Source organism: Pinus tabuliformis, chromosome 8 (assembly GCF_031772625.1).
Source record: "Pinus tabuliformis cultivar Carrire ecotype Pingquan chromosome 8, CPIR1, whole genome shotgun sequence".
Taxonomy (NCBI): Eukaryota; Viridiplantae; Streptophyta; class Pinopsida; order Pinales; family Pinaceae; genus Pinus; species Pinus tabuliformis.
Genome location: NC_142294.1, coordinates 1958038854 through 1958059341, shown reverse-complemented (window position 1 = coordinate 1958059341; position 20488 = coordinate 1958038854). Strand labels below are relative to the sequence as shown.

Below are 20488 nucleotides of genomic sequence, written 5' to 3'. Positions count from 1 at the left end.
GATAACGCCACTTCAGTGCAAAATCAAACGAAACAACTGGCAGATCAACATCATAGTGAAAAATGTTTTGATGTAGGTGATTGGGTATTTTTACTACTACATCTCAAGCAAGTTATTTATGAGAAGGAAATGTTAGCAATACTACATGCACTTAGAATATGGCGACCGTACCGAATGGGAAGACTCTTCAAGGATGAGGATGTGGAAGCATTGTTTTGTGCTATTTCTATTATCCAGCCAGATTGGATAAACGAAGCAAGGGATGAATGGAAGAAGGACGAAGAAGTATGGCCACTTATTCAAAAGTTGCAAAAGATCCCAATTCAAACAATATTGCCAGAAATTGAAGAGGAAGGAAAAATCATATTGGAACCTGGAGCAGTCACAGAAACAAGAACCCGACAGCGACGAAATCGATCAATTTCAGAGTATCTCATCAAGTGGAAGAACTTACCTGCTGAAGATTCCACATGGGAGGACAAGAATTTTATACAGAAGCATCAAGAACTATTCAAGTGTTGAGGACAACGCTTTTTGAAGGAGGGGCATGTTAGGCCCCTATACTACTAGTGTAACCCCTTATTGTTATTAGTACAACCCACTTATTATATTGATGTACCCATGTAGTGCCCATATTATTACTATTGTGCCCCATAGAAGCCCACTATTGTTATTATTGTGCCCTCACATTATTATTGTTATGTCGGCTCTGATTATGTTATGACCCCTTAAACTCCTATATATAGAAAGGAGGTCTTTTCATTTGTATCATCCAAGAATTGTTCATTTATGTAATGTAAAGGAGGTTGCCCCCTCGAAGAGGCTGAATTCTAAGGCATTGATCTATTTTTTCTATCTTTTTCTTGAGCTGGTTTCATAACATTCTAGGTGTTTTGTTTTCGTTTTTGCAGGTGCAAATCTGAAGGAAAATTTTTATTTGAAGTCAGATCTAGGCCTTGGGGGGTAAGATCTAGCCTCAATATCACTTTGCAGAGACATTATTCAAAATTATTTTCAGTTTGATGGTTTCAAATTTAGATCTGAGGATTTTATAAGTTTTTCGAGGACAAATCTGAAGCAGAGGCATATCATTTGAAAAAAAAAAAAAAAAATCTGGGAATTTTTTTTGTTTTTGGGCTACCATTTTCTGCTGCGTTTTTCTCCTCTAGAAAAATTCGAATTTTTCTTTGCTTCCTGCATTTTTGTTTTCCTTCTCTTCATCTCTGCATCCTCCCTCTTAGTTTCCTGCAAAAAACCCTCGTTCTTCCATCTCCCACCGTCCTCTTTTTCCTTGCGTTTTTTTGGCTCCGAGTTCCCTAGCTCCTCCCTTTTTCCTTGTTGCCCATCAGCTCTCTTCCTCCAATTTCTCAAGCTATATCTTCTCCTCGCTGAATCCTTCTTTTGCGTCCTCCATCCCGCATCCTTTCGTTGCCCCTTGTTCCTTGCTCATCAAACCTGTGCGCAGCTTTCTCCCTCATCGCAGCTCGAAGCTCCTCATTGCTACCTTCTCTCCCCCGTCGCTGTCATCCTGCGAAAACAAATAACATTCAATTTCCTTCCTTTTGTGTTTCTTATGTTTTAATTATTCGCTTAGGTTAGGTTTTGGTTTTTCATATAATTCGATTTCTTTTTGTTTTATTGCTTTTCATTTTAATTTTTGTTGCAACTTTCCATTATATTATTTTTTTTAAATAAAAAGGGAAAACTTAAAACATTTTGATTTTAATTTATTTTTTTTGTGAATTTGATTTCTTTTTTTTAGAAATCGAATTTCATTTTTGTAATTTTTGCCTTTGCTTTTGGTTTTGATTTTTATTTGTTTTATGGCGCTTTGATTTTGTTTGAAACAAATAAACAAAAACTTAAAAAAAAAAAAAATCATTTCCATTTTATGTGACTTTAATGTTTCTAAAGATTTAAATCAAAAGAGGACTTTGTGCTTTCACATTAAAAAATTTTAACTTTTTATGTGGCCTTTGGCCCATTAAAAAAATAATTTATTAACCCTTTTGATTTTTTACTTTTGTCACATTAAGAAACTTAATTGATCATTTGCCACATTAAATTTGCTTCATAAAACTTAGCACATTAAAACTTGCCTAAGGAATAATTAATTTTTTTTTCTTCTTGGTGTCCTTTTGTGTTAGGGGTAAAATTTAAAGGAAAAATTTTGTCGTATTAAAATTTTAAATTTCCCTATAGTCAAACCTATTTAAATAATTTTTAAATCATCTTTAAAGATTGACTATAAGCAAGCAAAAAATTTTCCTAGATTTGGGTCACATAAGAGAAATCATTTTTTATTCTGGAATTATTTGAATTGCATAGCATTTAAATTTCATGGTTCTTCATGGTAATTAAATTTAATTGCTAGAGTATTTTGCATGCTAAAGTTTTGAGCATTTTTTACATCTATCGAAATTGTTCGTCGTTGAATAACTTTAAATGTGGTGTTAATTGCTTGCATTATTCGATGTTTATTGCATGTTAAATACTTTGCGAATATTTTGAGTAATCATTGAAGTACTTTGTCATGGAATTGTGATAAATTACATATGAGTATTTTTTGAGCATTTGAGATTAAATTGTGAAGAAGCTTTTGTTCTCTTTGAACTATAATTGTATTAAAAAGATTTGAAGTAAATTTGTGGCTTCATTGTGATATTGCTAAGAGGTTTATCTTTCAGCCTTTGTCTAGTGAAGTGAAAATTTCATTTTGATGATTAAGGGTTTTTGTGACATAAGCGTTTATAATCCTCGAGTCTATCTTCATCTCCTCATCTCATGCATTTGCATATCAAGTTAGTTCTGCATAATTAAAATTTACTTCCAACCATAAGCTTGGTCGATAGAGAGATAGTTACCCATCCATCTTTACATGAGAAGCCTGCTTTTAATAGTACTTAAAACGGTGACCTTACAGTCATCAGAGCTACAGCTCTCTACAACGCCGGAGGCACCAGGTATGTTAGATTTTCAGAAAAGGTATCGTTAATTACACCTTAGTGTGCTTCACCTTATCTTCTCTCTGACAATTACTACGAAGTCAAGGTCAATATAGAAAGGATCGAAGGGTTAAAACTTAGATAGGAATTTAACTAAAATTAACCAAGATTCTTGCATCTCACATTAGTTTTAGGATCTGCATTTCTTATAAGATAGTCACTAATCCAAGCAGCAATTGGAAATCAATTCGTTGGTCCTAAATTTCCTAGCAAGATTGTTGACTTTATAAGGCACTGGTATCAATCGTTTAAATCTAATCAAATCTTATAAGTCTTGCTAAATCTTAATCAAGTACTTGGTCGCTTCACTGTGTCTCCCAAACTGGTTGGTTCCCAACTAGTTCTCCTTCATTCCATTTCCATAGGGTTTACCCCCCTTATCCTGTTGTAGGGAGATAGTTTAAATGGAGAGATTGGGGATCAAGGTGACAACCCCCGATTTGAGCTGTTGTCGCGATGCCTAGACATTCTGTGCGACAATAATCCCATTCAAAAATGTGGTCTTCACATCCATTTGATGGATATTCCAACCCATTGTAGAAAGCACTGAGACCAAAGATCTAATGGTAGTGTACCTTGCTGTGGGTGCAAAGGTTTCTTCATAATCAATGCCCTCCTTTTGAGAGAAACCCCTTGCAACGAATCTAGCTTTGTATTTGTCTATACTTCCATCAACAACATGTTTGATCTTATAGATCCATATGGAGGTGACAATTGATTTGTCACTAGGTCTAGGAGTTATTTCCCAAACCCCGTTCTTCATGATGGATTGATATTCTGTAAAGACTATACAGAATTTGATGTAAGGACTCTACAGAATTTAACAACCATTGTAAACACAATAAAGGATTTCTTAAAATCATCATGAACCTGTGATAAAATTACATAAAATTTTACAGATCTAACTGACAGAATTGATGAGAGTACCTACCTGTATTCCTGCGGTTGATGATGCCTCAAGCTGCTCCTGCTTCTGTTACCAAAAGACCGAAACCACCCAGCCAAACCGAGTCAGTCCAGTATGCTTCTCAATTGATGCAAATTGTTTCCCTCGTGCCCAGAAACTTCAGAACAAGCAAGGCTCAATTGTTCCTGATGATAAACTCTGTGTACAAATTTTCCTCCTGTTTCTCCTCCCCCGTCTTCAGCTTCGGCCTCTCCTTATGTATTGTTCCTTGGCGGTGGTCGCTCTCTCCACCAGCGAGCCCACCGCTTCCTTTCTCAGCGACACCTCTTGAATGTAACGTGAGCCTTATCTTTCTTTTAAAGATATATTGACATGTGTGTTTTTGTTTTGATTAAAGATTTTATTTGTTTAATTAAAATGTCCTAAGTTCATACATAGGAACTTTATTTTGGTTTAATTTATCCTTTTAATAATTTATTAATATACTTTATTAAAATTCTGGGATAGATAATTATATAACCTTTTTTAAGAATTCACTTAATTTTTACATCTATTTCTTTTATAACCCTTTTACTTTATACTTTTTAACTTAATATCATTGGTAATTGCTCATTAATCATGATGCATTAAGTAATATGTGTGCTGATGGGTGAATGTGACTTTTCTATTTGAAGGAGTGTCAGGATATTTAATATTTTAGTTAATTTAGAATATAGTTACTAGTGCAGTGCATGCGATACATGCATATGTAGCTATCATATGCATGCTAATATTCTTGTGCTCTCTATATTAATGATGGGTCATTACATATTCTTCCCGCATCGTTTTCTTCCAAACCTCTTGATGAGCAACTTCCTTGAATGTAGATGGTTCGGCTTCAATTAACTTTGTCATGTATGCAGCGTAACTAGAATATCTTTCGGTCTCCTACTTTCCCTGAAAGTTCCTTTCACAACTTCATGTCCTTCAGCGTCTTCTAATGTAGCTTTTAACCAATTTGGCCTTTTTCTTGTGGTTGGGATGACCACCGATTGAATAGGATCACTTGGTCCTTCTTCTTCTTCTTGATTTGTAGTAGGGTTTTCATGATGATCTTCTTCTTCTTCAAATATGGGAACTTCTCCGTCATCAGAATCAATAAGAATCCTTTGATTTCTTGTAGGCTTGATTTTCGTCGAATATGGCATCCCTGCGTACTTCAATATGTCTTCCTTCCTTAATGTAGATTCTATATGCTTTTGTGGAGAGACAATATACAACGAATATTCCCTAGATACTTATAGAATCCAACTTCTTTCGCTTGTCCTTTGGAACATGGATGTACGCTGGACTTCCAAAGATTCGAAGGTGATCCACACTTGGCTTCTTTCCTGTGAATACTTCTTTGGGTGTTATATTAGTAAGACTTCTATGAGACTTCTATTTTGAATGTACACATCTGTCCCTATTGCTTCTCCCCATAAGAATTTTGGTAGGTCTTGATCAAGGAGCATTGTTCGAATGCCTTCTTCAATTGACCTATTCTTCCTTTCAGCCACTCCTTTTTGTTCGGGATAATAGGGAACAATGAGCTCCCTCTTAATTCCTACTTCCTTACAACATGCAATCAATTCCTTAGAAATGTATTCCCCACCATTGTCGGACCTTAAAGTTTTTATCTTTCTTTCGGTTAGGGTTTCCACTTCAGACCTAAACTCCTTGAACTTTTCAAATACTTCATCTTTTGTTTTGAGAAGGTAGAGCCATGTCTTTCTAGAATGGTCATCAATGAATGTTACATAGTAGAGATGACCTCCAAGTGATTTGTCAGACATGGGCCCACACACATTAGAATGGATAGGTCAATATCTCTTTAGACCAAGTTTCACTATTCGGAAATGGATTTCTTGTATGTTTTTCCAAAGAGCATCCCTTGCACACTCCTTCGTGATCTAACTTCATATTGGGGATGCCATGAACCAATTGACTAAGAGAAGGGATTGTTGATTTGGGGTAGCATCTAATGTGCTCTAGCCACAAAATTTGGTGGAGAGGTTGGGGCACATGAGATCTCCAATACCCAAAAAGAGTTTGGGCAGATTCTAAACAGTTCAGGAGATATTAAAATAATTAATATTTTTAATGGAGTCCCTAAGTATAAACGTAGGGATATTAAAATATTAATGTGAATTAATATGAAAATGTGTTAGAATGGTCCAAAAGACATGGATCAAGCCAGATCTAATCTTGGTCGTTGATTGGGAACTTAATCTCGGCCGTTGATATGTCAACGAAAAAGTATAAGAGGAGACTTGAGGGTCACTTGGAAAGTACACCAGAGTGATCAGTCATTCTATTCTCTAGAGCAAGGTTTGCCAAGAGAGATAGAATCAGTGATTGGAGTTGCAGCTGAGGGGCATTGAGTACAGAGAGGCATAGATAGTGCTGGGAGAGCAACGCAGTAGCAGCTAGAGCTCACGCAAAGGCAGCCGGGAGCTGCGCAATGCTTCAAAGAGGCCAGCGTTGCTGACGCAGAGGGCCAGAAGGCTGACATAGACCCATTCAAGGTGACGCAGGGCCAGCGCTGGGCAGAGAGAGGCTGACGCAATCCAGAAAGGCAGACATTGGGGTTTCTGGGGCCAATTGGAGCTGAGGAGCTGCCGGAAGGTGTTTCCAGGGTTTCAGCCAGGATATTTGTCTCAAACTGAGAGGTATTACTGCCAAGAAAATTCTCTGTTGGGTAAGCCGGATTTGGCACCCAAATTGTACTCTGATATTGCTTAATAAGAAAACCCTCAAATAGCTGCACCGATTTTCCCACATTGGGTTTTCCCGAGGACATTGGTCCAAAAATAACAGTGTCTGATGCAGGAGCATGAGGCTTAAAGACAAAAGGCTTTGAATTTATTCCAAAAATACAAAAACAGTTTACAAGCAAAGGAGTGGGATCCTTTAGCTGTCAATTTACAAAGTTTTCTAGATAGGATTTGAGCTAGGATTTAGGATTGAGTGATTTTATAATTAATTCAAGCTATTTAGATTCAATTGAGATTCTCAAGGAGAATATCAACCAGATTAGATATTGTCTAAGATTAGGCAGATTCGATCCATGGATTAAGAATCTGATTATTAGAATGAAATGGTATTTATGTAAGTTCTAAATGATTGTGAAGGGATTTTTGACTGATTTGACTTGATTAGGCCGTGTAAGATTAAGTTACAAAAACTGTATCTCTATGTATTTGTGTATAATTGGTGAATCCCGGAGGCTTTGTATTCCTTCGAAATATCTCTAAATTCTATTGATTTGCAGTTTGGCTTTTGAATTAGAGTGTGAAAAACCTGCATTATATCGCCAATCTAAAAACATCGGAGAATATGGTTTGAGACAAGTTAAATGTAGCGGAGGCGTCAAGTTTGGCAGAACAGAGAAAATAAAACCTGGCAAAATAGTGTTAACCCAAAGGAGTCTAGAACCGCCCGATCTACAGATCTAATAGATCTAACGGTCATCGCGCATCAATAAGCTCGTGCGTTTAGTCAAGGAAGAAAGGCAGTTTTATCAGTGAAGTTGTTTATCGAGTGAAAAAAAAGTGGTAAGCGGTCTTTCGAAATTCCAAGCAATTCCATTTATTGACCAACACGTAGCACTCGGGTGGAAAGAGAAAACCACTTTATTTGGTGGGTAAACATCGTGCAAGATCCCCGTCCGATATTGCTGTTAACCGTTGGATCAAGTGTGTTTTGATTAACGGTGGAGGATCGCCGATTAGTTTTGTTGATCGGGTGAACCAACAACCGTCGGATTGAAAGGTAAGATCAACGGCGGAGAGTTAGCGTGATAATATTTGTGGAAAAAGCGGACGTGATAAGGAATTAACCAAAAGTTTGAATTCCTTTTGATTCCATGGAAATTGAAAGGTCATCATATTGTGGCTAAAATTAAGCAGTTCTGCTAATTTTAGCAGAATAGCCAAGTTTGGAGGTAGATGACTAATACTCCAAAGGAAGTCCAAGAAGAAGTTCCACCTGAACTTGCAGAAATCGTTTCTGGATTTGAACGATTATCTATTACACTTGTCGATTTAATCCTGACTTCGACTTTTTCCACATTGGTTAAAACATATAACTAGTCAATCAAACAAAGTCGCAGATGCCTTAAGTAGAAAAAGCATTTTTGTTCAAGAAAGTCAAATTCAAGTGTTGGGTTTTGATTTTCTTAAAGAGTTATATGAGAAAGATCTAGATTTTAAAGAGGCATTTGAAGCTTGTAGAAATCCTATTTTGTTAGACAGAAGCAAGTGGCTGGATTATTTCCTGCAAGAGGGATTGTTGTTTAAAAGAAATCAATTGTGCATACCAAGTTGTTCTATGAGGGAGAATTTAATCAAGGAGAAACATAGTGGAGGACTTGGAGGACATTTTGGTGTAGACAAGACTTATGAACAGTTGAACAGGTTTTATTTCTGGCCGAAAATGAGAGCTGAAGTGGAAAAGTATGTGAAAAATTGTAAAATTTGTCAGTATGCAAAGGGAAGGAGCCAAAACACAGGTTTGTATGTTCCATTACCTATTCCAGATAGGCCTTGGGATATGGTAAGTATGGATTTTGTTTTGGGTTTACCAAAAACTCAAAGGGGACATGATTCAATTTATGTAGTAGTTGACATATTTTCAAAAATGGCACATTTTATTCCATGTTATAAAACCAGTGATGCTACTCACATTGCTAATCTGTTTTTTAAGGAGATTGTAAGATTACATGGGTTACCTAAGAGCATTGTTTCAGACAGAGACACCAGATTTGTTGGACATTTCTGGAGGACATTGTGGAAGAAGCTTGGAACTAAACTGAGTTTCAGTTCTGCTTATCATCCTCAGACTGATGGACAGACTGAAGTGGTAAACAGAAGCTTGGGTAATCTTCTAAGAAGTCTTGTAGGTGAACATCCAAAACAGTGGGATCAAGTATTGGCACAGGCAGAATATGCTTATAATGATTCTCCTAATAGGAGTACAGGGCAGAGTCCATTCCGTATAGTTTATGGAATGCACCCAAGGGGAGTGTCTGAATTGAGAGACTTGGGAAAAGCTGAAATGAGAAGTGCTAAAGGAGAAGATTTTGCTACAGAAGCTCAAGCAATACATGAACAGGTAAAACAGAAATTACAGGACAGCAACATAAAATACAAGAGCAAAGCAGATTTGAAGAAGAGAGAAGTTAATTTTGAAGTTGGAGATTTGGTTTTAGCACACTTGAGGAAGGAAAGATTTCCAAAAAGGGAGTATAACAAGTTAAAGTTTAAGAAAATTGGACCATGCAGAGTCTTGAGGAAATTTTCTGCAAATGCATATGAAATTGAATTACCCCCTGATATTGGAATATCTCCAATTTTCAATGTTGCTGATTTGTATAGGTATGAAAGTGGAAATGCAGATGACATAACAGAGGATCAAGAAGAACAAGAGATTGATTGGGTAAAACAGTTACCTATAGCAAAGGAATTGAAGCCAGAGAGGATTTTGGACAAGAAATTGTTGAAGAAGACAAGAGGACATGAGTATTTTCAGTTTTTGGTCAAATGGAAGGATCAACCAATTGCTAAGGCTACTTGGATGACGGATGCCATGCTACAGAAGTTGGGCAGTTCTGTAGAAGAGCTCATGGACAAGAGCCCATGAAGAGTTTTGTCCTTAGGAGTCTGATGCAGGAGCATGAGGCTTGAAGACAAAAGGCTTCAAATTTATTCCAAAAATACAAAAAAAGTTTACAAGCAAAGGAGTGGGATCCTTTAGCTGTCAATTTACAAAGTTTTCTAGATAGGATTTGAGCTAGGATTTAGGATTGAGTGATTTTATAATTAATTCAAGCTATTTAGATTCAGTTGAGATTCTCAAAAAGAATATCAACCAGATTAGATATTGTCTAAGATTAGGCAGATCCGATCCATGGATTAAGAATCTGATTGTTAGAATGAAATGGTATTTATGTAAGTTCTGAATGATTGTGAAGGGATTTTTGACTGATTTGGCTTGATTAGGCCGTGTAAGATTAAGTTACAAAAACTGTATCTCTGTGTATTTGTGTATAATTGGTCAATCCGGAGGCGTTGTATTCCTTTGAAATATCTCTAAGTTCTGTTGATTTGCAGTTTGGCTTTTGAATTAGAGTGTGAAAAACCTGTATTATATCGCCAATTTAAAAACATCAGAGAATATGGTTTGAGACAAGTTAAATGTAGCAGAGGCATCAAGTTTGGCAGAACAGAGAAAATAAAACCTGGCAAGATAGTGTTAACCCAAAGGAGTCTAGAACCATCCGATCTACAGAACCAATAGATCTAACGGTCATCACGCATCAATAAGCTCGTGCGTTGAGTCAAGGAAAAAAGGTGATTTTATCAGTGAAGTTGTTAATCGGGTAAAAAAAGTGGTAAGCGGTCTTTCGAAATTCCAAGCGGTTCCACTTATCGACCAACACGTAGCACTTGGGTGGAGAGAGAAAACCACTTTATCGGGTGGGTAAACATCGTGCAAGATCCCCGTCCGATATTGTTGTTAACCGTTGGATCAAGTGTGTTTTGATTAACGGTGGAGGATCGCCGATTAGTTTCGTTGATCGGGTGAACCAACAACCGTCGGATTGAAAGGTAAGATCAATGGCGGAGAGTTAGCGCGATAATATTTGTGGAAAAAGCAGACACGATAAGGAATTAACCAAAAGTTTGAATTCCTTTTGATTCCGTGGAAATTGAAAGGTCGTGATATTGTGGCTAAAATTAAGTAGTTCTGCTAATTTTAGCAGAATAGCCAAGTTGGGAGGTAGATGACTGATACTCCAAAGGAAGTCCAAGAAGAAGTTCCACCTGAACTCGCAGAAATCATTCCTGGATTTGAACGATTATCTATTACACCTGCACCCAGACCACCAGTGTCATTTGGTGTGATTGTTTTTGTTTCCTTCAGTTGTTGATCTGTAATATGATGAGCATGCACTAGTGTTTATTTTCAGTATTTACATTGTAAATAACGTGTTAAGTCACAGAACAAGTAGGTAGGAATAAATCAAATAAAGTGCATGGAGGGTTTCTAACTGGTAGACTTAGAAACTTCAACAGGGATGACCTTGATGTTGGAATTTCTAAGTTTAACCCCTTAGAAATTCTTCCTGTACTATCTAGTTTATTTCTTCCTACTTGTTTAATTACTTAACAAGTTATTTACCATGTAAATACTGAAAATAAACACAAGTACAGTATCAACATCTACAAATCATCAACTGAAAGAAAACAAGCACACAAGTGACACCGTTATTTTTGGACCAATGTCCCCAGAAAAACCCAATGCAGGAAAACCGATGCAGCTATTCAGAGGGTTATATTATTATGCAGTTTTCATAATACAACTAGGGTGCCAGAAATGGCTCACCCAACAGAGAATGCCCTCGGAAGTAGTACCTCTCCTCGGAGACAGATATTTCGGCTGATTAATCACCGGATGAACGATCCCACAGCAACAATTGCAACTTCCACTGCTCTGTGTCACTCTGATAGGGACTGTGTCACTCTTCTCGACTCACCAGCACCCAGTGTGCCCCACAAAAACCTCTCAGCGTTGCCTCTTGGCCCTGCGTCAGCGCTACTAGCCTCTGCGTCAGCCCTTAGACCCTCTGCGTCACACACGTTGGCCTCTCCTGGCTCTACGCAGCTCCTAGCTGCTTCTGCGTAGCACCCAGCTACCTCTGTGTCAACCTCTTCCGGCTCTTTGATGTCTCTCTGGTACCAACTTTGCCTCTCTATTGTGTATTCACTACCCCTCGCTGCTAATCACTGATTTTATCTCTCTTAGCAAACCCTGCTCTAGAGAATAGAATCACTGATCACTCTGGTGTGTTCTCCAACTGACCCTCAAGCCTTCTCTTATACTTTTCTCGTTGGTCCATCAACGGCCAAGATTAAATCTCTAATCAATGGCTAAGATTAGATTTGGCTTGATCCATGACTTTTGGAACCTTCTAACCCAGTTTTATATTAATACCCATTAATATTTTATTTTTCCTAAGTTTGGACTTAGGAACTCCATTGAAAATATTAATTATTTTCATATCTCCCAAACTGGTTAGAATCTGCCCAAACCATTTCTGGGTCTTGGAGATCTCATGTGCTTTAGCCTCTCCACCAATTTTCATGGCTAGAGCACATCTGAAGCTACCCCAAATCAACACTTGATGAAGGAGCATTGTTCGAATGCCTTCTTCAATTGATCTATTCTTCCTTTCGACCACTCCTTTTTGTTCGGAATAATAGGGAACAATGAGCTCCCTCTCAATTCCTACTTCCTTACAATATGCAATCAATTCCTTAGAAGTATATTCCCCACCATTGTCGAACCTTAGAGTTTTTATCTTTCTTTCGATTAGGGTTTCCACTTCAGACCTAAACTCCTTGAACTTTTCAAATACTTCATCTTTTGTTTTGAGAAGGTCGAGCCATGTCTTTCTAGAACGGCCATCAATGAATGTTACATAGTAGAGATGACCTCCAAGTGATTTGTCAGACATGGGCCCACACACATTAGAATGGATGAGGTCTAATATCTCTTTAGACCTAGTTTCACTATTCGGAAATGTCTTTCTTGTATGTTTTCCCAAAGAGCATTCCATGCACACTCCTTCATGATCTAACTTCATATTAGGAATGCCATGAACCAATTAACTAAGAGTAGGGATGACCTTATAATGTAGATGACCATACCTCCTATGCCATAGCTAAATGGGATTGTTTTCCATGTGAACCAAAGCTTGAGGAGGTCATGTAATAACCCTATAAAGGCTTTCTTCACAAACTCCAATAACCCTAGCTTTATCAATGCTAGAGTCTTTTCCCCAAACCAATACCTTTCCATCAACAAAAGCAACGCTATCCCCTTTATCTTCTAAACAAGAAATAGAAAGCACATTCTTTTTCAAACCTGGAACATATAGAATGTTGTTGAGGTGCATCTTCGATCCATTTTCCAGCTTCAACGATGTTGATCCCAGGCCTCTAGCAGCATAGCTTTTGTTGTCACCCAATTCCACTACATGAGAATATGGCTCCTTTGATAGTGTATGGAGTTGTTTACTTTCACCTGTCATGTGTCTTGATGCTCCACTATCAATGATCCATGCATTGTCATCATTAAGAGAACCTGTAAGAGTAGCCAAGAACCCTTGACTTTCGACTTTGTTGAATAAGTAGTAATATGACCTTCTTGATCCAGCGTCCAGCAGTGTTGATACCCATCTTCACGTAGTTTATCAAAGAGGGAGAATCCATGCCAACAAAGTGATCTTCAACTTTTCCTGACCTTAGATCTGATACCATGTTGAGAAATCAATGCAAGTAGATTAGGGTTTGATTCCTCTTTCTTGATAATTACTTGTGAGTTATGTTCGCTTCTTTTATTTCTTTATTATTTGATCTTTCATCAAGAAATTACCATATTATGTGCGTATGAAGATCACAAAACAAGAGACACGAGATGTAGGCACTATGAATCAAAAAATTCTCTTCCTTCAATAGTATTCTTTGAGACTCTTCAACCTAAACAAAGACCAAACCTTCCCTCCACACCAAGTCAGCCTTCCAGATCTTCGATCCCTTTGTAGCAACACTTTCACCCCAACAACTTTGATTATGCAGCAACTTGCGACATCAGGCAGCAACACTTGGAAGACTTCAATCTCCCAAACTAGGGCACGAAACAGAGAGAGAGTAGCTCCAAAATTTTGATTTTCTTCTCTTCCTTAGACTTGACCCAACTCACACTTCCTTTAGCTTCCTTTTACCCACTTCGCACTTCTCCAGCTTCCTTAGAGATATCGAACTAGCTTGAGATGAGATGCTCCAAATGAATTCGACTTCCTTCTATTTATAGGCTCCAAGTGAGGTCGAATTGGTGTCCTTAGGCCGACTTGATCTCTTCTAGGCCAACTTGGTGTGGAGGTTACATAAATTATATTTGACTCAATAGTAAACCTTTTTACATGATTCAAAAGCCCAAGAAGGGTCTCTTTAAATGTACAATGACTCTATAGACTCAATATTAATCCTAGAAGTCCACAATGGGGACTTTGACTAATATAATGATGACCCAAGCATGAAATCCATGATTTAATAAGTCATTGATACAATAATAAAAATTATTTTCTTTATTCTTTTGACAAGTACATTTCATGATGACTCAAATACATTAATGAAGACCGAACCTTGTTACGTTTTCCAACACTTTCCTCCTAGGTCTAGGTTTCCTCATAAGCCTTTCTTGGAGAACCCCTAGCTTCTTCTGAAGCATTGAGCCATTATTTGAATCTCTTCTATGAATGGGCCTTGGAAATCACATCATACCTTGCCATTGATCCTATCATTCAAGTGATTTCCCTTATACCGAGACTCCTCCCATCGATAAAAGTTCATAAAGTGCAAGGGACACTGACTGAGGTGACAGTGGGTGTTTGTCCCTTTGTTGTCATTTGATCTAGTAGTTGTCCCTTAGGTGCCCCTCCTAGGACCCCTGCTAGATTAAGTGGTAACAGATAGGAAAGGAGACAATAATCCACATAGATCACCAGCCATTACAGTACCTGCGGGCCCAGAGTAAGCTACAACAGACCATGGATTACAAGTGGATGGGGTTCCTACAACAATTACAAATAGTGATCAAGTACAAGAAGGGCAGCACAAACAAGTTGGCCGACATACTTTCAAGGCCACCTACATAAAAGATCACAGCTTTGGGAACTCTTATGCACATGGAGCCTTTCACCCATGATGCATACAAAGAGGCATACATACAGGATGAGGACTTCTAGTAGGTGTTTCAACATTTGCAAATCCAGAGTCATTTGCACGATGGAGACAACACAATTCACTACCATCTCCAAAATGGGTTATACTCTAAAGGTTAGATGACTTATGTGTTCCTAAAGGCGAGCGACTGCAACTGATCCAAAAGGCTCACACCTTCAAGGTTGCAAGGCAATTTGGTATAACAAAGACCGTGGCCAACTTGTAGAGGTATGTGTATTAGCCAAGAACACAAGAAGAAGTAGCTAGGTTCATAAGAGCATGCATGCTTTGTTGTACCAAAAAGCCTAATAACAGGAAATAGGGTCTATACCATCCCTTACCTGTGCCAACTCATCCTTGGGAAAGCATTTCCATGGACTTAGTGAGGGGTTTACCAACAACCAAGAAGGGACATGACCACCTATTCATGGTGGTCAACAGGTTTAGCAAGATGTTTTTTCTAATTCCCTATGAAAAGACCATTAGCGGGCAAGAAGTAGCGAACTTCTTCTTTGGACAAGTCTAGTTGCACTTTGGGATACCAAGGAAAATCATTTCAGACAAGAGCACAAAATTTCTCAATGCATTTTGGACTACACTGTGGGAGAAGATGGAGACAAAGTTGAAGAGGTCTACAACATTCCATCCACAGATAGACGAGCAAACAAAAGTAGTCAACATGACTTTGGTGCAGCTTTTGAGGGTTAACAATCAAAAGCATCCCAAGACTTGGGACAAAAATCTGGCATATATATAACACTCTTATAATAAAGTAATTCACACTTCTACTGGTAAGTCCCTCTTTGACACTTGTTTTGGATATTTGCCACCTTCACCTTTGGATATTACATATGGACAGCAAGGAGGAGTGAGGGAGGATCTTATAAGGGATGCCTTAAGGGCAAAAAAAATTGTTGAGAAGATCAGGCAAATCCATCTACAGTTATAGGAGACACTGTAGAAGTCATAAGAAAAATACAAGGCCGGGCATGATCAACATAGAACAAAGAAGTCCTTCAAGGAGGGAGACAAAGTATGGTTATAGTTGAACAAGAAGAGGCTACAAGTTCTTGGTAAGCAAATCAAGGCTCTATGATATGGCCCCTTTGAGATACTGGAAAAGGTCAGCGAAAATGCCTATAGACTTAGTCTACCCCATATATGTGCATTTACTCAGTGGTGAATGTAGAGAATATGAAACTCTATGAACCTTCCATGCTAGATCAAGAAGAGAAATGGGTCCTGCCTTCTGCAGATGATTTAACACCAGATGTTCACATAGAATTGACAAAGGACACAATTTTGCATAAGAGGTCTAGAACTACAAGATAGTGGCAGCATGACCTTTAGCAAATTAGGTTGAAAGGACAGCTTTCGGGCAAGGCAAATGGTACACCCGAGAGAAGGTTCGAGAAGAATTTCCTCACCTCATTGAGTAGAAGCTTTTGGGAACCAAAAGCCTCCCAAAATGGGGAGATATGATCCAGATTGGATCATCATATTATTTGTCATCCATCTTGATGCTTTTAGAGTGGAAAAAGTGTAGGAATTAGCTCACAAGACCATTTTTACTAGCGGGTCCCAATTTGGTGAATAAGGGTTTAAAACCTTCCAAAAGCAATTGAGGCATCAAATGGCATTTTTTGGGGGTAAAACTTTTCCACTTAACACCCCTTATTGTTATTATACACACATATACCTTTCCAAGAGGCACAAGAATCGCCTCAATCAAAGTCTGTCTGCAAAAGATATGCCACCTTGAAGTTAACCTTCCTATTTCGACCACCATGATTCGAGAGGATGCCACATCAGCCCTCATTATTCATGGCAAAGGGGCTAGCCATGAGATCATGATGAAGAAGACTCTAGAAGAGTCGATATTGTAACACTAATTAAGAGTTGAAGAATTCAAACTTAACCACTAGTAGGCTATCAAGTTGTGTTATAACTGAGCCACTAGGAGAAAAAGGGGTTCTACTCTATTCGAGTGCATTTTGTTCCATAGATGAGCAAAGTAGCCGATATTGGATAGGGTGAGAGCAAACAAAGAGGGTTTGTGCACTGTAGCAGCCCATGGGCCACAGAACTCACTTATTTGTACTTGCATTTGTTTCTATTCAAAGAAAGAGAGAGCAACACAGCCTCACCTCCCAACCAGGTTTTCTTCCAAAAGGGTTTCCCTAGTCATATCTTGTGTTAAAATGGTTGTGAGTGATTGTATTCTTGTTCTCTATGTTCTACATTTTCTATATTACATGCATAAAAACCATAACCTAATAAATCCAGAAGTCTAAGAAAAATAAACCTCGTAGCATAGATTTTGGATTTTCAATATGAATTTATCAGATCTATTGTGACAAACCGTCCAGTGTAATATTCACGGAAGTTTACTGCGCACTACATTTGGTTTACCATGTTTTTTCAGCATCACATTGTTTCCCAACCTTGGTAGGGGCTTTCGTGACAAAGATGTAACATGCCAATCCCTGATGCATACCAATTGTGAGTAAAAAAAGCTTTATAAAGCATTACCCACAGCAAAAGCCTTGCCAATTGCAGGGAGGATTCAAGTCCCTCACTCTGATACTAACATCACTGGTGGTTTTGGTGTCATGCCCTATGGCTATCTTTGGATTGTGGTTGTTATTTATGTAATGCAAGTTATCTTAATGCAACAGCATATTCATCACTGGTTGTTTTGGTGTCATGCCTTGTGGCCATCTTTGGCTTGTGGCTGTTATTTATGTAATGCAAGCTATCTTAATGCAACAGCATATTCCTATGGTATTAACTGGATACCAAAGTGAGGTTGCAAATACCTGGATAAAAAAATGGCTTGTGGTTGTTATTTATGTAATGCAAGCTATCTTAATGCAACAGCATATTCATCACTGGTGGTTTTGGTGTCATGCCTTGTGGCCATATTTGGCTTGTGGTTGTTATTTATGTAATGCAAGCTTATGCAACAGCATAGTCCTATGGTATTGACTGGATACCAAAGTGAGGTTGCAAATATATTAGGATGTCAAATTCTCTTAGTTGCTAAGAGGGGCATTGATTTACTTGTTATCTTTGTGATTTTGCAAGTTATCTTAGGACAGCACCATATCACTATGGTAGGGATTAACTGATACCAGAGTAGAGGTTTCAGATACTCTATGATGTCAAATTATCCCAGTCGGCCATTGATTCACTGAAGGCAACCAATCAGAAGGAAGTCCACTCTTTGTGGTGCAATGAACCAGTGAACCACCTTCCTGATTCTGTTTCCATTTCGGATGAATTTTCGCCAGAGACGGCCCTCATAAGTGTAATCTCTAGTAACAAGTAGTGACTCCCCCGTACCACTATAATCCTAATGACAAAATTAGACTTTAAGCCCTTCATCCAGACGAAAACCGTTATTCTTCTCCCGATGCAAGCAAAGTATACGTAATTTTAATGTCTTTGATGCCTCAATGCACAGTGAACTTTGAAGCATGAAGCGCAAAGCAATTTAAAAATGGGCATTATCGGGGCTCGTTCAAAAAACCCATGCGTTACAGTAAATTCAGAAAAAAACAAACGATATTAAATGGCAGTAAGCACTGTAAACCACATTTATCTTCAAATAAAATTCTGTGAGAAGTGCGTTGCAAGAAAATTAAACATGAGGGCTAAGAAATTTATTCTGGAGAGAAATTGGTCTTACCTGTTAAAAGGTAGACTGAAACCCCATTTAGTCCCCGTATTTTCCACTGTTAGAGCTGCTCTACAGGTTACAGTCTCCTTACGCGAAAACTTACTCAAATTTCTCTGCAATTGATAAATTGGGAACTTGGGTGACAAGGGCGATGGAAATGCAGGCTGTAGACCATAAGTTTGCATCGTTAAAATCATGGTGTATTGAGATGTGTAAATTTGGGCCTATGAAGAAGGGAGCAGAGTTCTGTCCCCAAAGTGAATGTGTTATCCTTTCATGAATGTAATGAATTGAATGCAATGTGTGTTTTAAAACAAGGGTGGCATTTGAGATTATTGGTTCATTTCAACTTTGTGGTCACTAACGCCTACACTCTGCGATCCTTTTAAGAGATAAAGGTCCTTTCCAGAAGTCACTCAAAATTATGCCAGAGGGCATTTTTGAACTGAGTGGAAAAGTCGTTTTGGGCCTAAAAGTGCATTCATTGTGATACCAATGGTTCCCAATGGTTTTTAGTTCGAGTGGCTATCCATCCATGGTTAAGGAATTTGCACTCTTTCCACTCTAGCTTAATCGTTGGGTCTTTCTGTTAAAAAAAACTCTGCATTCATGTTTATAAATAAATAAATTTGAGTAGAGTGGCTATCCAACCGTGGCTTGAAGAATTTTGCACTCTTTCCACTTTAGCTTAATCGTGGGGTCTTTCTGTTCAAAAATAACTCTGTATTCACGTTTATAAATAAATCAATTTGAATAGTTTTATATAAATAAAGAAAATAAGAAAGGTAACAATAAAAATATAAATATCAAATTAATATTGAATTTTAACACTTATGGTTAATAGCTAGGCTTAATCTCAAGGGCAGAGAATTGACCCTGTGACCGCTTCAACAGAGGGACACTTATATGACCAGTTGAACTAATCATCAGCACTTTAGTAGAAGAATGTTATTAAAAAGATATATGATTTAAATGGAAATAGTTTCAAAGTGAAGGTTGAGAGGGAAATTAATTTTGTTGTGAATGATATTGAGGTTGTAAGTGTATTTTTTTCTTCAAACAAGATTTAAAATGACTTTTAATTGGCTAAGAGCTTATCTTCTTTGAAAGTAAGAAAATAAGTTAATTTCTCATAACCCAAACAGTAAATTTAAGAGAATAAGAAAGGTAATAGATAAAAATATAAATATCAAACTAACATTGAATTTCGAAAACAGAAATTGTTATTGTAATAAAATAATGTTATTAAAAATATATATGATTTAATTGGAAATAGTTTCAAAGTGATGGTTGAGAGGGAAATTAGTTTTCATGTGAATGACATTTAGGTTGTAAGTGTCTTTTGGTCTTCAAAAGCTTTTAATAGGCTAAGAGCTCATCTTTTTTTAATGCAAGAAAACAAGTTAACATCCCATGACCCAAAAGTGTTTGATAGTATTGAAACTCTAAGCCATTACAGATTATTGATGGATCATTACAGATTATTGATGGATCATTTTAGTTGATGTGGTTTACCTTAAATAACAGAGATGAGTGAGTTTACATTCATAAATAATAGCTATGATGAATGTTCTCACTATTACTAGACAAATGACTTATAGTAAGTTTTGCCACCTTCAAAGGAATGTGTGTGTTCATGAATAATAGCTAGCAATGAAAGTCCTCACTACGAGTGGACAAGTGAGTTATAATAGGTTTTGCTGCCTTAGGAATGTGTGCACTTTATAAGAAATGTGTGTGTGGATGTGCACACCCTATATTTTATATAGAGAAAAGTGAGACTTACTCAAGTACTTTGACTTATGTTTAACTTGTGAGTCAAAGTGATATGTAATCAATTAACCTATGGTGAATTCTCACGATTATGGATTTTTATATTATAATAAATTACTATGTCTAATTCCACTTTGTTAGGTCCTAAATTCACTCTGTTGTCTTATTTTTTCATGTATTATTTTACTTCTTGTATTGTGTGAAGTGTGGAGATGTAGGAAACCATTGAAATCAAATCATGAGATAATAATAGAATACCAAAAACATTCCGCACAATGATTTACATTGGATAATTTTATAGAAAAACAATGTT

General features: G+C 37.5%; 1 protein-coding gene across 1 annotated transcript in view; it reads right to left on the bottom strand.

Moving 5' to 3' along the window:
- Positions 1-18902, bottom strand: part of LOC149244300 (preprotein translocase subunit SCY1, chloroplastic-like) — a 245387-nt gene extending 226485 nt beyond the window's left edge. The window contains exon 1 of the mRNA XM_089374790.1: positions 18412-18902. Coding sequence (XP_089230916.1) covers positions 18412-18599 — 188 coding nt within the window. The 5' untranslated portion in view covers positions 18600-18902. The remainder of the gene's footprint in view (positions 1-18411) is intronic.
- Between the last annotated feature and the right edge of the window lie 1586 nt (positions 18903-20488).